At 36.0% G+C, this 18,081-nt stretch overlaps 1 protein-coding gene across 1 annotated transcript in view; it reads left to right on the forward strand.

Annotated features, from left to right (window-relative positions):
- DICER1 (dicer 1, ribonuclease III) overlaps positions 1–17,237 on the forward strand; it is a 35,421-nt gene extending 18,184 nt beyond the window's left edge. The window contains exons 14-26 of the mRNA XM_082485518.1: positions 198–377; positions 1,211–1,424; positions 1,781–1,934; positions 3,814–3,996; positions 4,306–4,411; positions 4,509–4,684; positions 4,984–5,767; positions 6,959–7,114; positions 10,903–11,785; positions 13,814–14,082; positions 16,406–16,568; positions 16,654–16,729; positions 17,049–17,237. Of these exons, the coding sequence (XP_082341644.1) occupies positions 198–377; positions 1,211–1,424; positions 1,781–1,934; positions 3,814–3,996; positions 4,306–4,411; positions 4,509–4,684; positions 4,984–5,767; positions 6,959–7,114; positions 10,903–11,785; positions 13,814–14,082; positions 16,406–16,568; positions 16,654–16,729; positions 17,049–17,214 (3,510 nt within the window). The 3' untranslated portion in view covers positions 17,215–17,237. The remainder of the gene's footprint in view (positions 1–197; positions 378–1,210; positions 1,425–1,780; positions 1,935–3,813; positions 3,997–4,305; positions 4,412–4,508; positions 4,685–4,983; positions 5,768–6,958; positions 7,115–10,902; positions 11,786–13,813; positions 14,083–16,405; positions 16,569–16,653; positions 16,730–17,048) is intronic.
- Positions 17,238–18,081: the final 844 nt, after the last annotated feature.

Here is an 18,081-nt window from a genome sequence, read left to right on the forward strand (position 1 = left end):
CTGCCAGGCCAGGCTGCTGACCAAATGTTTTTGCTTAAGAAAGAAAAAAATTACTTAAGTCCAGATTAATTTTTTTTTATTCCTCATTTTTAGCAATACCTTTCCAAATAAACGTGACAGCTTGTTCAAAGACTAGTGTTAGGTAAATTTTGCTGATTTTTATCATGTTAATGCTTGCTTTCTTTTTTTGTTTTTAGATTCCAGAATGTTTGAGGGATAGTTATCCCAAACCTGATCAGCCCTGTTACTTGTATGTAATAGGAATGGTGTTAACGACTCCTCTACCTGATGAGCTGAACTTCAGGAGACGAAAGCTATATCCTCCTGAGGACACAACAAGATGTTTTGGTATATTGACAGCCAAACCTATACCTCAGGTAATGAATCTAGCTCCTTTCCTTACTCTGAATGCCTTACAACTTGTTATTTTCCACTTATTCCCCACCCCCAGACTGAAGAGTTGGAAATGACCATAAGTGCTGCTTGTACAAGTAACCTCCAGAAAATAAGCAATAATATCCATCCTGTCCAGTCACCACTTCATTTTCTTTCTTTAGTGGTGGAACAATCTGTTGTATTTTTGCTAAGCTGTTGTTTTACAACTTTATTTTTTATTGTTTTGCAGTGGCAAACTCAAACTGTTCCTCCTTTTTTGTATGAGATATGCTAGGAGTGGTGTATCGGCTACAGAGATGGCCTGCAACACTACCTGATCTATATGAAAGTTATAGTAACAGGTCCTCTCGGCATTCTTAATCTGCAGCGGCAGAAAAAGTAGGCCATCTTAATTGAAACGGGCAACTCTTGCTTAGGAAAATTTTTAATAGAAAGACATTTTCTGTGGATGAGACTCAGCTGAGAAAGATTATTTTTTTTTTTTTTTTTTTTTTTTTCAAATTTTATTTACTGTTGTCTTCAGAAGAAAACATTTCAGGAATATTGCTGGGTTTCACATTTTTTCCTCCTTAATGAAGACTTCCATTTTTAATTCATCTTATAAAGAGAAAAGCTGTAAAACACAAGAATAACTGTTTAACATCTTTTATGCCTTCAAACACGCATGTATAATTGAAGGTCATCAAAGATCAAAATTCTAATCCAGTTTGCTGTGGGGTCAGGCAAGTGCTACCTCAGCATCTGAACTAAACAACCAGTACTTTGTAGAGTATTCTGTATTTTCTCTTGATTTCTTTTGATTTTTCTTGTTTAGATTCCTCACTTTCCTGTGTATACTCGCTCCGGAGAGGTTACAATATCTATTGAGCTTAAGAAATCTGGTTTTACTCTGTCTCTGCAAATGCTTGAGCTGATAACCCGACTCCACCAGTACATTTTTTCACATATTCTTCGTCTTGAGAAACCTGCACTAGAGTTCAAACCCACAGAAGCTGACTCAGCCTATTGTGTTCTACCTCTTAATGTTGGTAAGAATAGAGTTCTTGTTTTTTAAATACTCACTTTGAATTCCTTTAGCAACATGCTTGTTAATATTTGTTTCATACTACCATATGTGGTAGTATGAAAATTTGCCAGTTACACTTTTATTACTACTTCACAATTCCAAATTAGTTTTAACTTGGTGATGTGGGTTGATTTATAGTAGGTTTCAGCTGACTCCGTAAGGGCCTAAAATCGTATATATGTCTCCTTTTAAACTTTTTGGAAATAATCAAATATGTGTATAGAATAAAAAAAAACTTCGTAATTTACGGCTTCCCAGAAAAGTTCAGCCTGGAAAACTCTCTCCTAAATAACTGCGTTATGCATTTTCCTTTTGAAGTTGATGACTCCAGCACTTTGGACATTGACTTTAAGTTTATGGAAGACATTGAGAAATCTGAGGCGCGTACAGGCATTCCCAGTACACAATATACAAAAGAAATGCCTTTTATTTTCAAGTTAGAAGATTACCAGGATGCGGTTATCATTCCACGGTGAGTACTGTATATACATACTTTACATATGTACCTATTCTGTTTATACAAACACTTGCAATAAGGGGATGTTGGTATCTGCGATACAATTGCTTGTAAGAAATGTATGCTATTAATCTGAAGGTATCTGGTGGTGTCTCAAATAATTTTTAAGATACTTTTTAGTCAATAGATAATCTTATATAGTAGTATTTAAGTGTTTAGGCCTCCCAAGACTCATTACCTTTTTATGAAGAATAGTAGAGTTCATCACAAAATTTATGCAGTATTCTGTTAAAACGTTGTGACTTCATCAAGACCTGGCCTACTGAAACCAATTTTAATTTGGAACATTGAGTGGGAGTCCTGTTCTCTGATTACTGCTTATTCACACCAAAGGCCTGCTAAAGGAAGGTATGCTACTGGTAGAGGAAAAATTAACAAGTGGAAAAAAAAAAAACCCACAGTTCAAAGAATCTTTCTATTGAGTGGTATTTAGAGGAGAAATTTATGTCATTTTATGTATTGGGTATGCAGGGATCTTCCAGAACTGGTAGGCTTTCTGGAGACTTAATTTTTCCCTGTGTCATGTTTGGCATGATGTGGAAAAAGAAAACTGACTGACTGGCTTGTGGTCATACCTAGTATATTGTAAACAATGGTAGTTGCAGAATATATATGGAAAGTAAGTATTAGTATTTTGTCTTAGTCTCATTTGTGTTAGACTTTTCTTTTTTTTTTAAATGTCTTCCTACCTGTGCTGATGATTGCTGTGTTAAAAATGCTAGTGTAAAATGTGGTGATGGGCCATCACTGTGTACAAGCATTACTTCATGAGATCAGAGTTAATGCTATAGAAGTAGCTCATAGGTGGGTGTGAATTAGCACAATGCTGGACTTCAGTGACTAAACCAGTATTACTCTCCCTCCTTCCCCCTCATATTTTTTTATTACTATGTGGGGGTGGGGCTGGAGTAGGTGGCTGAGTACATATCTTTTATGAGAATTACTAGTTGCCATCTGATAATGTTCAGGCTTGGGAGACGCCAAACATTTGTAACCTTGTTTCATACATTAAGAAATGCATCCCAACTAAGAGGAAGTTGGGCAAAAACATCAGGAGGCCTATATGGATGAACAAGTTGCTCCTGGACAAACTCAAACAGAAAAAGGAAGCCTACAGCAGGTGGAAGCAAGGACAAGTAGCCGGGAGGAATACAGAGAAATTGTCTGAGCAGCCAGGGATCAGGTTAGGAAAGCTAAAGCCCAGATAGAATTAAATCTGGCCAGGGACATCAAGGGCAACATGAAAAGCTTCTATAGTTATGTTGGTGACAAAAGGAAGACTACAGAAAATGTGGGCCCTCTCCAGAAGGAAATGGGACACCTGGTCACCCAGAATATGGACATGGCTGAGGTACTCAATGACTGTTTTGCCTCTGCCTTCACTGGTAAGTGCTCTAGCCACACCACCCAAGTTCCAGAATGCAAAGGCAGTGACTGGGAGAATGAAGAACTGCCCGCTGTAGCAGATGATCAGGTTCAACACCATCAAAGGAACCTGAAGGTGCACAAGTCCATGGGACCTGATGAGATACATCTGTGTGTCCTGGGGGAACTGGTGGATGAAGTTGCCAAGCCAATATCCATCGTATTTGAGAAATTGTTGCAGTCCAGTGAAGTTCCTGCTGACTGGAAAAGGGGAAGCATAACTCCCATATTTAAAATGGGGAAAAAAGGAAAACTACATGCCAGTCAGTCAAAAGAAACACCAATCAAAAACCTCAATTGAGCTATTTAACGGTTTATCACCTGACCACATTAGAACATAAAGAACTTAGCATAAGCTTTACCCTAAGGCTATAACATGCCAAAATACTTTTTTTTTTTTTTTTTTTAGGTATAGAAATTTTGATCAGCCTCATCGATTCTATGTAGCTGATGTATACACTGATCTTACTCCACTCAGTAAATTCCCTTCCCCTGAATATGAAACTTTTGCTGAATATTATAAAACAAAGTATAATCTTGACCTGACCAATCTCAACCAGCCACTGCTGGATGTGGACCACACATCTTCAAGGTAACAACATTCACATTTGTGTCTGATGTTTGTAGTTTGACAATAAAGTGCCTTTTTATTTTTTGAATTATGGGATAAGATGAAAACTTTTATTTTCCAAAATAGTTACTGATACTTTTTTTCTTGAGGGGTACTTCACTTATATTGTAACAACTACAACTTGAGTCCATGTTTTTCCAGAGGTAACTCTGGAAAATGCATTCAGGTTGAAGACTAAGAACAATCAGTCATCAGTTTAGAAAGTTTAGGCTAGTAAGTTCTATTCATTAATTATGTACTTACATTAAAGTATTTTCACGTGTTTTTTAGACTTAATCTTTTGACTCCTCGCCATTTGAACCAGAAGGGGAAAGCACTTCCTCTAAGTAGTGCTGAGAAGAGGAAAGCAAAGTGGGAAAGTTTGCAGAATAAGCAGGTAAAATATAAGTATCTACTTCCAGTTGCCTCTCTTAACAGTGATCTGACAACTACCTTTACTGGTAAAATTCTTTTCTTCCCCCTCCTCTCCCCAGATACTGGTTCCAGAGCTCTGTGCTATACATCCTATTCCAGCATCATTGTGGAGAAAAGCAGTTTGCCTGCCCAGCATACTTTATCGCCTGCACTGCCTTTTGACAGCAGAGGAACTAAGAGCTCAAACAGCCACCGATGCTGGTGTAGGGGTTAAATCACTTCCTGCAGATTTCAGGCATGTATTTTTTCAATATGTGTTTTTCAATATGATATCTGACTTCATTGGAAAACAAAAGTGAAAACTTAACCATTATTGCATGAATTTAAAACCAATTCCCTTTGTTTCAGTCATACCAGTTTTCAGTGAAGCATAGTTTAAAAAGACTTGATTGGGAATGGTGAAGTTGGATGCTGCAGTTACTGTTCTTTTCAGAAGAACGTGACTTTTTTTTTTTTTAAACATATATGTGCATATAGTCATCTTATCTTGTGATAATTTTTGTTTGTTAACAAAATCGGTATATGTCTTTACAGATATCCTAACTTGGACTTCGGATGGAAAAAGTCTATTGACAGCAAATCCTTCATCTCTATTCCTAACTCCTCCTTAGTAGAGAATGAAAATTACTGTAAGCACAGCACAACTGTAGTCCCTGAAAATGCTGCACATCAAGGTGCTAATAGAACCTCTTCTGCAGAAAACCATGACCAAATGTCTGTGAGTTACAGAACATTGCTCAATGAGTCACCCAGTAAACTCCAAATTGATGTCTCGGCAGAACTTGCAGCAATTAATGGTGTTTCTTATAATAAAAATCTTGCCAATGGCAATTGTGATTTAGTTAACAGAGACTTTTGCCAAGGAAATCAGCTGAATTACTGCAGGCAGGAAATACCTGTACAACCAACTACCTCATATCCCATTCAGAATTTATACAGCAGTGAGAACCAGCCCAAGCCCAGCAATGAATGTACTCTACTGAGTAATAAATACCTTGATGGAAATGCTAACAGATCTACCTCAGATGGATGCCCCAAAATGGCAGTGACCACCAGTACTTCAAAAGCTATTAATCTTTCAAAAGACAGAGCAGATTCTGAAAAGAACCCTTCCAGTGGGTACTCCTCAAAAACTCTCGGTCCTAATCCTGGTCTGATTCTTCAAGCTTTGACTCTTTCAAATGCTAGTGATGGATTTAATCTGGAGCGGCTAGAAATGCTTGGTGATTCATTTTTAAAGCATGCCATCACTACGTACTTGTTTTGCACTTACCCTGATGCTCATGAGGGACGGCTGTCATATATGAGAAGCAAAAAAGTAAGTAGTAACAATCCAATCATATTATGTAAAAAGCATGCTGTAACAAGCCACATATATAAAAATTTCACTAGAAGATTGAGTGGCAACAGGTTGACTTAAGTCCACAGCTTTACTGATTGTACATCGGGTAGCATGCATATTAGAAATAAAAATACAGAACTACAGAATTAATGTTTCCATAACTGTGATTGACCGAAACTGTTTTTTGCTGTTCACTTTGAGATCTAAACCAGCTGATTACTAGCCTAAGAAAGGCCAGGACTGAACAGAAATAAAAATTCTTTTGAAAGTATTTTAAAGTAAACGTAAACAGTAGTGAGCAGAGTCTTCTGCTGCTGTTTTTTAAGTTCTGGAATAATCAATCCTGTGAAAGTTTGTTTTGTTTAGGTTTTTTTCCCCACATAATGTGATAACTTGAATTAAATGCTAAGGGTTTGATTGTCTACCTCTAATAAAATGCATCAGTCTCAGAATTAAATGATTGAGTAGTTTAATCTTAAAAAATAAGGAGGGCTAAATAAATTGCACAGTTCAAGTAAAGGAAGTGATTGAATATCCAACTTCAAATTTCAAGACTTGAAACATGGAAAGTGTGTTTAAAATGAGAAATGAAGATCCAGGAGTTGATAGTTAAAAAGGAAAAGGAAGTGTGTGTACGTGGGAGTGCTTTTTTCGCTTCTCTTTAAAATATTTGAAAGAATTTTAGAGGCTGTCAAAATAACGCCTGGATTATGACTTAATAAGATTTGTTATACGGAACTGTTTTAACGCTTTCAACTGCCAAGGTTTAGGTCAATCTACCCATAATAGCAATCATTTTTCATTCCAAATCTAGTCTGAATGTTGATTACTAATACTGGTAATTAATGACACTTGTACAAGTTATATTTGCTATTATTTTAAAAGTAGCAATAATTTTATTTTGCAAACAGAATTTATCAGATTTCTTTAACTGAAATTGTCACACCTAGTATGCTTGGCCTTAAAAAAAAAATATTTTTTAAAATCTGTACCTTGCTGTGAATGCGTTGTACTGTATTAAGAAAGCTGAACTCCCTTTGAGAGCTAGAGAAAATACATAATGGTACGAGATCTGGCTTGACACATAATTGTTTTGTTCCTTTTGCATTTTAACCTATTTTTATGTAAATGTATGTATAGAGGTTTATCAGAATGTTTTTCTTGAAGGTAAGCAACTGTAACTTGTATCGCCTCGGAAAAAAGAAAGGACTACCTAGTCGTATGGTGGTATCGATTTTTGATCCCCCAGTCAATTGGCTTCCTCCTGGTTACATAGTAAACCAGGACAAGAGCAACACTGATAAGTGGGAGAAAGATGAAATGGTAAGACTTAATTTAACTATGTTGAGGAATTATTATTTGCATGTATTATTCTCTCACCCTTACCTTCTCCCTCCTCCCAGATATTTCGCTATGTTTTTAGAAAAAAAAAAAAAGTAAATCTATCTTTTGTTCCTTTCTAAAACTTCAATATAAGTTAGGGCAAATGAGAGGAAAACCAATCCTGTATAGAACCTGAAGTAAGGAAATTTATCCAATAATGAGTGTATCTATTAACGGAAAAGCAGAGAAGAAAAGCTTTTTTTGCCTGTAGCTAGCGTGCTCTCAGGAGTTTTTCTGAAATTTGTCTTGGAAATTTTAAATGGAATTGTCATTACTGGTTTTGCTGTAGTATGTACAGGCAGAAGACAGTCTGCTTTTTAACAAATAGTGAGTTCACCTTTAAAGAATATAGGAAAAGGAGTTGTTCCTGATTTTCGCAGTGCTGAGGCAGAACGAAGATTAGAACTGGCTTGGGAAAATGTTCAATGTTTGTTGCTGTTAGCTACACTGAGAGCTACTTCTCATCCAAAATACAGTGCTGTCTTAAAACCAAAAAGTTCAGAATGACAACTCTTAATGAGGAACGATTCAAAGTATTTTCTGACTAAACTCATTGTATGTCAAGAGTAGAAGTGCATGGATGAGAAATAATGTTTGAATGTTTGAGATTGATTTGGAGGTCAGGGGAAGGGGGTGGAGGGATTTTTTTCTTTTTCCCAATCCTGAAGACCACATTCGGATTGTAGAACCACCAGAGGGCACATGAGAGGGCTGTTAGGTAAATGTACTGTGCAAATAAATGTTTATTGCAGAATAAAACAACTTGATTATTGTGGTTCTGTATTGTGCCAAGACTTCATTTCAAAGGGATTTACTGCTATACCTTTCTAAAAATAAAATATCACATTTGGGACAGGAGCTAATCATTGCTTTTAAAAAGCTTTCAGTTCTCCGTAACTTTTCAGTAGCACCTCTTCCTCTCTCTTAGTCACTGTTTATTTGTGAATAAAACACACAATTTCAGACTGAAATGCAAACAGTGATGCAACTAAGAAGTGGGGCTTTTGTGCCAAGTAAATTTTTTGCCTGCTTAAATTTCATTCTCCATCCATGGGCTGATGGTGTATGACTGGGGCTAGAAGTTTCCTATCATGACAAATTATTCCTAACACATCCTAGTCAAATGATGATATTTTTTGTGTATGTGTGTTATCAAGCTTTATTAAGGGGAAAGATCATCTTTTGGTCATTTGATCAAATAGCTGATTTCCAAAAGCATGGAAAAAAAGCACTTATATGTCTTTATGGCCACTTACAAGCTGAAGATAGCATTTAAAATCAATCAGATATTCTTTAAGAAAAGGTTCGTTCTTCTGGGATTCATTGTTGACTTATTTTTGAAATGCTGTCTAATGATGAAAAAAAATCAACTATCAGAATTGCTTCCTGGCTCCTTTACCTACTGTTCATTCTCATCACTTAGAATTTTACTTTTTTTTTTTTTCAGACAAGAAGCGATGTGCAGGCAATGTTACTGTAGTTCAGGTAGCTGTCCTAATTAAAATTAATTTTATTTTAAGAAACTTGTGAATGAAATAGTAGTAAAAATGAAATCTATCATTTGTTAAATCTTTGAAAACATACACTGAAATCTGTTTTGAATCGTCTGTGAGACATGTCTCATTTAGACAGTGTATTTTTGGTTCAGTGACAGATATCACAGGTGGTGTGTAACAAGAAAAAATCAGCTCTAGCTCTAGTTGAGGATGGTTAAATTAGTCTTATTTTGAGCATTATACTGCTACTAGTATCCAAAATAACTATTTCAAATCAAATTTTGCTGTCTCTTTCTGATCAATTAAAGACACAGAAACTCCTGCTGTGTACACGTGAGATGGGTAATTACAGCAGCAGAAATTCTTTTGGCAAAATGTCTTAACTATGAATTTCCGTAGCCAGGGGTTTTTTTCCCTCTCATTGCTAAACCTGACTAAGCCTGCTCCATCCTGATGAGGAACATTGTGATCTGTTTGATCCTTAGATAGTTTCAGGTGCTGTCTAGCACACCTTTCAGCTGCCACCCATCCACACCTCTTTGGCCCAAAGGGGGAGGTCCCCAGTGGTAGCATCTGGTTCACAGATTTGCCAGATCAAGTGACCGAAACCTACAATATGACATACATAGATTGAGGGCAGATAGAGGCTGTTTCACTTGATTCAAAATGGTGTTGCCTTTCAGGACCCAATCCAGAAAAGCACTTCGAATCTGATCTTGCTCCTATCAAATTCAGTGGCAGAATTCCCGCTGACATCAGTGATGCTGGGCTGAGCCTGTGAATAGTCCTTTTGATCTTAGGAAGACTATTTGCATTGAGCTAATATGTTTAAGTGCTTTCCTGGATTGGGGCCATGGCAAATTGTACAGCATTGTATAGCTTGGGCATATCTGTGTTCAATTTGTAATTTACATCAGTCCATACCAATTTGCTCAATATGAGCAGGGAAAAGACATGAGACTTCGTTAGTTTTACTGTTGTGGGTATGTATGCAAGTATTAGAAAATTGGTGACAACTTTTAACTTTTCTCTTCGTTAGCTAAGGCTGTAAGTGTAGCCTGAAAAAACCCCAAACTGTAAACAAATATGTACTGGTTAAAGGATAGGATTAGTACTAGTTGCCTTTGCATTGAGTTGTTATTCTACTTCATGATTTAATGTATATCTGAATATTCAGTTTAAAAACAAACAAACAACAACAACTTGTATTACAGAAGGGTGCCTTTTTTTATGCTTTTTCATTTTTAGACCTGCTGTATTGAAATCCTGGTAATATTAAATGTATGACAAACTGGAGAGATGTCATATTTGCTAAAATTAAGAGCCACGGTACAAGTTAATTCTTACAGAACCAAAAACTTGCCTATATCTAAGGTCTAATAAGCAGCAAGATCACTTACTGAATCCCCAACGCATGCAGTCAAGACTGCTGCCCAAATAAGCATTAGATTCTTGTCACCTAACTGGTATTAGACTCTTGGTTTTGATCTGTTATACAAAAATCACCTACACTGATTGACTAAACTTAGTTTCTACTATTTTGCCAAGTAGACCGAATTAGTTTGCAGGTGTATTTGAGGGCATAGATAAATGTATTTTGTTGCTTAGTGATGATTATTGAAGACTAGGGGGTAAAGATGTTCTTACAGTTTTTTCATTGAATGCGGTTTCTGTTTGTGTGTCCCAAAACTGAGACTATTGTGATTGTGACTACAGTAAACTCTGCAAGTGCCTTAGTATTTACCATAGAAGGATGTAGAAAGAATCTTCAAAACTACATCGATTGAACATTTGTAGTAGCCTGCCTTAGCAGCTGGAGAGAAGGATACACGCAAAACTGTTGTACTTCTCTAAATTTGTTAATTTAATTCTTTTGATTACTTTAACGTGCGAGTATCTAACGTTTAGTGGTTTTAAAAATTATTGTATGTGCATCACATTTAAGTATAAGCATGAGTTCCTACGAAATGCAGCATGTGTTAGATATATAACATATGCTAGTATAGGTTAGTAATAAGTTTTGTATTCCAAGGCAATTATTTTAGTCTTAGAATGCTAGTGTTAATTGAGGTTGTATTGTGCATCTGATCAGACAGTGTAATTAGGAACATTAATTAAAAAAATTGATCTTACTATTAGCAAACACTACCCAAGTCTTACTCTTCTGACAGTTCTGGAATAAAAGTTCCTCATTTCCCGCTTCAGTACCATATTTTTTGTGTTCTTTCATAGGCAAAGGAGAACTTGTTGGCTAATGGTAAACTTGATGATTATGATGACGATGAAGAGGATGAAGACCTAATGTGGAGGTTACCCAAGGAAGAAACAGACTTTGAAGATGATTTTCTGGAGTATGATCAGGAGCATATCAAATTCATTGATAATATGTTAATGGGATCAGGGGCTTTTGTGAAGAAAATTTCTCTCTCACACTTTTCAACCACTGATTCAAACTATGAATGGAAAGCACCCAAAAAGTCATCCCTGGGTAATGTCCAGTTTTCATCAGATTTTGATGATTTTGACTATAGCTCTTGGGATGCTATGTGCTACCTGGATCCTAGCAAGGCCGTTGAAGAGGATGATTTTGTAGTGGGCTTCTGGAATCCGTCAGAAGAAAACTGTGGTGTTGATGCAGGAAAACAGTCTATCTCCTATGACTTGCATACAGAGCAGTGTATTGCTGACAAAAGCATTGCAGACTGTGTGGAAGCTCTGTTGGGCTGCTACCTGACCAGCTGTGGTGAAAGAGCTGCTCAGCTTTTCCTGTGTTCATTGGGGCTGAAGGTGCTCCCTGTAATTAAAAAGACTGATTGGGAAGGCGCTTTGTGTGCTAACAGAGAGAATTGTAACAGTGAGCAGAAAAATCTTTCACCAAATTCTGTTTCTGCTTCTGTAGCTAATTCAGAGCCTTCTCTGTATAAAGACCTGGAGTATGGCTGTTTGAAGATTCCACCGAGGTGTATGTTTGATCACCCAGATGCTGAAAAAACCCTAAATCACCTTATTTCTGGTTTTGAAAACTTTGAGAAGAAAATAAACTACAGTTTTAAGAACAAGGCGTATCTTCTTCAGGCATTTACTCATGCCTCGTACCATTATAATACCATTACTGGTAAGTTGTCTTAAAAATGTATTGTAAATGCAAGGGAAGCAGTATGTATTGTGTAGTAGTCTTTTTTTTTTTTTTTTTTTTTAAACGTCACATGTTACTTTAAGAAGTTAGTAGTCTCTGAATACAATCTTAGACAAGAATATCTTGCCCCTTATGTAGAGAGGGATACTCGCTGAAGCTGTACTTTAGTGTTTATTCATATTTTGCACTTGATAAAGATACAAGTTTTACTGAAGCCTAACCAAGTTTTCGGAAAGGGCAGCATTTTTCATTTCTGCTGCTCTATCACTAGTTATATATTAGATCCTCATTTAGCTGAAATAAGTTCTTGTAGAACTTTAGAAAATTGCAACGTAGTTCTAGAAGTAGCGATCATGTTTTGCAAATATATTTAGCAAATTTGTACTATAATCTGATCCCAAGAATATTACCCTTTGTCTGTACTTCTGAAGAACAGAAGTAGACTATACAACTTTAGCTGAATATATAGGATAGCAAAACACGGAGACTTCTGTTTGAAGTTGTGAATTGGAAGGCTTAATTTAAGTCAAGGCATTTTATTGAGTAAATACTTAAAGTCACAGTTTGAAGCAATTGACTAAATCAGACTAAATATTAATTTCAGGTTAACTGCTTAATGTTTCTATACATGATCTCATAAAAGATTTTACAGTGGTACAAATCTGTATTTCTGTAATCTTCTTGAATTACTTTTGCCTATACTAATTAATTTAGTATTTGTTCATTCTAAAACTAAATATTTTCCTATGATAATATGCAATTAAAACCAAACCATGGTAAAATTCCAGCCCGGTTTGAAGTGAATGGCAAATTCCTGTGCAGTCAGCAGTCTGAATTTTTCCCCATAGTGAATTGGTTCCTTATTCCAAGGAGTAAGAAAGCTCTGCTTTAATTAAAGAAATAAGTCATTTTGAAATGTTAGTACATTGAGAAACAGTTCTGACAAAACACTGAAATGGTCCTTTGGTTTTTCATTCTAGGTAATACTACCCACATATATATTTACTTTTTACAAATATTTCACAAGGCATATAGAAGGTGGATGATTGCTTTCTATATCTATACTAACAAACAGAAACCTTGAGGCATAGTGTGTAGATGAAATTATGTTGTTGGTAGCAGAAACTTTTTGATGCCATTTCTGTTTACCAAGTAAGACAACTGTGAACTGCTGTTACCTGTAACTTTTTCTCTTAAAGGAGGTGCTAGCAGTTGAGACCTGGCAGCACCTTAGGTGCAGCTGCTATAAAAGCAACTTCGTACTAGCCATTTCGCTCTCATGTTATTTTGTAGTCATTTTGTCTTCCTTCCTTCTCTACCCACCTATCCCTGTTAACTTTCAAGGGATTTTTTTTGCTTTTGTTTGTTTTCTAAAAGTAGACCTCTGTAGCTCTCCATTCCTGTGTCCCCCGTCAATTTTCCAAACAGCGAAGGCTTGTCATTTTTAGTTTCCAGTTTAAAAGACCCATTCTGAATGGGAATCTTTGTTCAAAGCATTTTGAGAAATCTAAATGTGTGGCAATGAAAAAATCTCAGACTGTATGTTCCCCCTTGCATATAATACATTGATTTCTTTATTGATTTTTTTTTTTGAGGTTTAGTTATTGCTGTTGTTAGATCAGCCTGCTGATGGAATCCCTTGATTTTACTTTTTTGATACCTCTCAGTACAATGTGAAATTCCTGAGTAAAAGCATTAACTGATTATAAACACAAGTGTTTTGCTAGCCTGACAAATTAATATTTGGTTCAAAAGTGGCTTTATCGTTAGATATAACTTTTATTTTTTCTGATTTTTTTATTTATTTTTATTTAATAATTCAGTAACAGTCTCTTTAAACACAAAGATACCTGTTTTAAAAAACAGGTTGCCTTCTCTGAGCATTGGTTAGTTTGTGGAATTTACATGGCAGTGTACCAGACCTCTTATCCAGAAAGGCTTGGAAAGAATGTGTGTGTTAAAACTTAATTGTGATGTTGTACATTCTTTTATTTCCAATGCTTTAAGATTGTTACCAGCGCTTAGAATTCCTGGGAGATGCAATTTTGGACTACCTCATAACCAAGCACCTTTATGAAGACCCACGGCAACACTCTCCAGGAGTTCTTACTGACCTACGATCTGCTCTAGTCAATAATACCATTTTTGCATCATTAGCTGTAAAGTATGACTACCATAAGTACTTCAAAGCTGTCTCTCCTGAACTGTTTCATGTTATTGATGACTTTGTGCAGTTTCAAATGGAAAAGAATGAAATGCAAGGAATGGATTCTGAGGTTAGTGGAAGTAGAAGAAATGTGCGTTCAGTATCTGCTTTGAAGCATGTCACTGTATTTCTTAGCGTGATGGAAGTCACATAATGCTGACTCAGGATAGGATATCCATGCAACATCATGAGCAGTACTACCTTGGCACAATGCTGGGATTATTTAATGTGGCATACTGACAGAGATTTCCGCTGGTTTTCTTCTGATGTTTGTTGCTGGAGCAGGTATCACTGCACTGTACTCAAGTGTGTTTGACATGCTTCTAAAGGCTTTGTATCTGCTAACCAGGGAAACATTATACGCATCTTTCAAATAAGCTACTTGAAAAATAGTTTAACTGGAGACCTGCAAACACAGATCATATCTGTGCTGTGCAGGAAAGCTAATGATAATGAACATCTGTTTGCTGCAAAACAGACTAAAACTCATTTAGATAAGCTGTTCAGAAAATGTATGAGAGCAAGGGCCTTGTCAGTCAAGTTCTAATCAGGGTTCTCGAAGAGATGGACTTTCTCATTACCCTTTCTTTAAAAGTGTTATTCAGTAGATATCCCTAATAGTTTGTCTTCTGAAAAACTGTGACCAGTCTCTTAGAAAATATTCTGAGAATACTCCAGCACTAAATAAACATGTTATCTTTGTCTTTAGTAATTTCTTCTTTCTGATAAACAATTTAAAAGCTTGGGAATCAAAATACTGCAGTTACACGTGTATGTGTTTACAGCCCTTGCACTCTGTTGCAGAGTCAAATCCATAGGTTTTATGGGAAGATTCAGAAAACATTGACTAGAAATTTGTCACTGAAATTCAGATAATGTAAGTTACTTTACATCAGAGGATCAAACTCTTATCTGTCTTGTTTTCTTCAAAATATGAGTGAAAAGGCTAAAAACTTATTTTAAGAGCTCACAGTAGTGACTTTTAGCTTTGTTCAGTTTTTGCTAGTATGCAAAAGGTTTGCCTGGAAACTTCCATGAAGTTGCAACCAAATTGTGTGATAGCTGTTTCAAATAAAATTCTTGTTTCACTGTCTCTACGCCTGCTCCCTATCTTGGTCTGGCACTGAATTACTGAAACTCTTATTTCATCAGAGTTAATGCAAGAGTCTTTGTTTCGGCAATTCATGCCAGCTAGACTGGTTTCCATGTGTGTCTCCACGTCATCTGCTTTTCTTTTTTTTCAAATCTCGCTCCTGAAACATCTGTTGTCCCTTGCCTTATGGCTCTTAGTTTCTCTCTCCTTCTGTTATTTCAGTATAACTCAAAAGTGCTTCAGTTTGCACTGGGTATGAAATATGCTATTCAAAACAGTTGAATTTGTTTTTTAACATCAAAATTCCCATTTGGAGTGCGTACACATCAGGTCTGACTTCTTGTTTGATTTATTTTAGGTAGAAATATTGGGTGGGACTAGTTTGTAAAGTATTACGGTGACTCTTAAGAGGACTGAATCGGGTATAAAACCCCAAATAGGGGCCAAATGGAGTGAGAGGGTAAGCTGCTGGGGGAAAAGGGCAACAGAAATTTACTTCTCTTTAGGCAGGGGAGAGTAATGGTCAAAAACTTTTGTTTTCAGGTTACTTTGTTTGGAGTTAAGTGAATGTATATTGTATGTATTTGAGGTGGTTTTAGTAAAGGATTAGATTAACTCAAGACCCTTAAGACATATACTGAAAGTTTAGAGAGTAGACTATTGTCTTAAATTAGTAGCATAGAAGAAAACACTGCCTGCTACATTTAAAAAAAATACCGATGTGTGCCTGGTAGTTCTGTCTGATGTTGCTGGTTATCAGTTATTAATGGCTTATTTTAGTAACGTTTGTTTGACGCTTGTCTTGTGGGGTAAATGAGGTAAGGAAAGGTACAGCAGCCGACTTTAATCCAGAGATTGGATTTACAGATTTTTACAGTCTCCTTCTAGGAGATGTTTAATGTATGAACTCTTCCTTTGTTGTGAATAGCTTTCTAGTATTAACTGATAGAGCCAAGTCTGTTTCTTATTGGGAAAAACAGACCCATGGTGAAATCCTACAGAATTATTACAGGAGGAATTCACAAAGCGTATAAGCTCTCTGTATACACTGGTGTTGGGGATTTTTTTCACATTTGAAAAATGATATATCCAGCAACTTGGTTTCATTGGGGAATAAAGGAAAAAAATCACTGTCGAAAGTTGTCAATGAAAAACTTGAAGGAAGCAGTTCAGGATAGGATGTAAGAGCGTTTACGTTTCTGAAGAGCTTTGTTTTATTTTAAAAGAAGCAATTGTTTCTCTCTTTTCTCCTCCCCTTCTCTTTCTCTTCCCCCCCTCGGCTTTTTTTAATTGCAAACAGCTCAGAAGATCTGAAGAAGATGAAGAAAAAGAGGAAGACATTGAAGTACCAAAGGCCATGGGGGATATATTTGAGTCCCTTGCTGGTGCCATTTATATGGATAGCGGAATGTCTTTGGAAATGGTTTGGCAAGTGTACTATCCAATGATGAGGCCATTAATAGGTATTGTCAGCTTTCAGAAAAAAATTAATAATTAAGTGCCATCTGCTATGAAGAGAACAAAGCTAATTTTTTTTTTTTTAAATAGAAAAATTTTCTGCTAATGTGCCCCGTTCCCCAGTGCGAGAGCTGCTGGAGATGGAGCCAGAGACAGCCAAATTTAGGTAAGAATACACTTGCTTTGGTACGCGCTACCAGGAAAAGTTTTTAAGCTGTGCTTCATAAACTACTGAGGATTTTTAAACGTGCTGACATAATTTTAATTTCTTTTGCACTAAGCAGCTGACACGTTTGTTGTTTACCGATTTTTTTTTTTTTTTTTATTATTTATTATTATTTTTTTTTCCTCACATGACTGTCTGAGAAAAGTAATGATTTCTGTTAAACTATTCTGCTTTAATGTCTGTAGAAAAGAGAATGTAGGTCTCTTATTTCACATTAACTTGCTTAGGCAGTAAGTAATTCTTATGTATATTTTTGCAGTCCTGCAGAAAGAACTTACGATGGAAAGGTCAGAGTAACAGTGGAAGTTGTAGGAAAGGGAAAGTTTAAAGGTGTTGGCAGAAGCTACAGGATTGCCAAATCTGCAGCTGCGAGAAGAGCACTACGAAGCCTCAAAGCAAATCAACCTCAGGTCCCAAACAGCTGAGACTCCTCTTAAAAATAAATAAAATGGGGGAAAAAAAACGCATACAAATAAAGCAAATTTTTAAAAATGTTGATGTTGAGAGAAACAAATTGGAAGACAGAATTTAAAGTTTGTTTGATAACAGAATAGATAACAAAACATTTAACATGTATAAAATTTTGGAACTAATTGTAGTTATAGTTTTTTGCGCAAACACAATCTTGTCTTCTTTCCTCACTTCTGCTTTGTTTAATCACGAGAGTGCTTTAATGATGACATTTAGCAAGTGTTCAGAATAATTGTTGTCAGGTCTTTTTGGTTTACTTTTATTGTCAGTACAGCTTTGCTTAGTGTTAGAAGGCCAGGGAGCTTATGCCTAATGCAGTTGCTAGATTTATATATAGTAATCTTGAAATTCTTCAATCTGTGCACTAGTGCCAGTCATAAACCAGTTGATGAACTGTACTGGATGATTGGGTATAAGAAAGAATAAGTGTGCCAGTATTCTCCTTTTTTTTTTTTTTTTTCTTTCTTTTTTCTTTTTGTTTCTCTCCATGTCATCTTTTGACATTAAGATGGCATTCCCAATCATTATTGCACTTATTTGTTAGGGACAGATTTTAATTGAAATGGCTGGCATACTGGTAGAATGAAACTTCAATTTCCTTATGCCACGCAGTCTTGCATAAAAAAGGTTCTTGCCTTAAAAATAAATAAACCCTCGTTAATAGTCTTTAATTTCTGATCTTTTTTGGAACAAACTGTTTTACATTCCCTTGATTTTGTTATGCATTTTACAATGATACAGCTCTATATTTACAGTACAACTCATTACTATAGCTGTGACTTATTACAGGATTATAATAGAAATTGTATTCATATATATGT

This window comes from Vanellus vanellus (genome assembly GCF_965231255.1).
Source record: "Vanellus vanellus genome assembly, chromosome: 6".
Lineage (NCBI taxonomy): Eukaryota > Metazoa > Chordata > Aves > Charadriiformes > Charadriidae > Vanellus > Vanellus vanellus.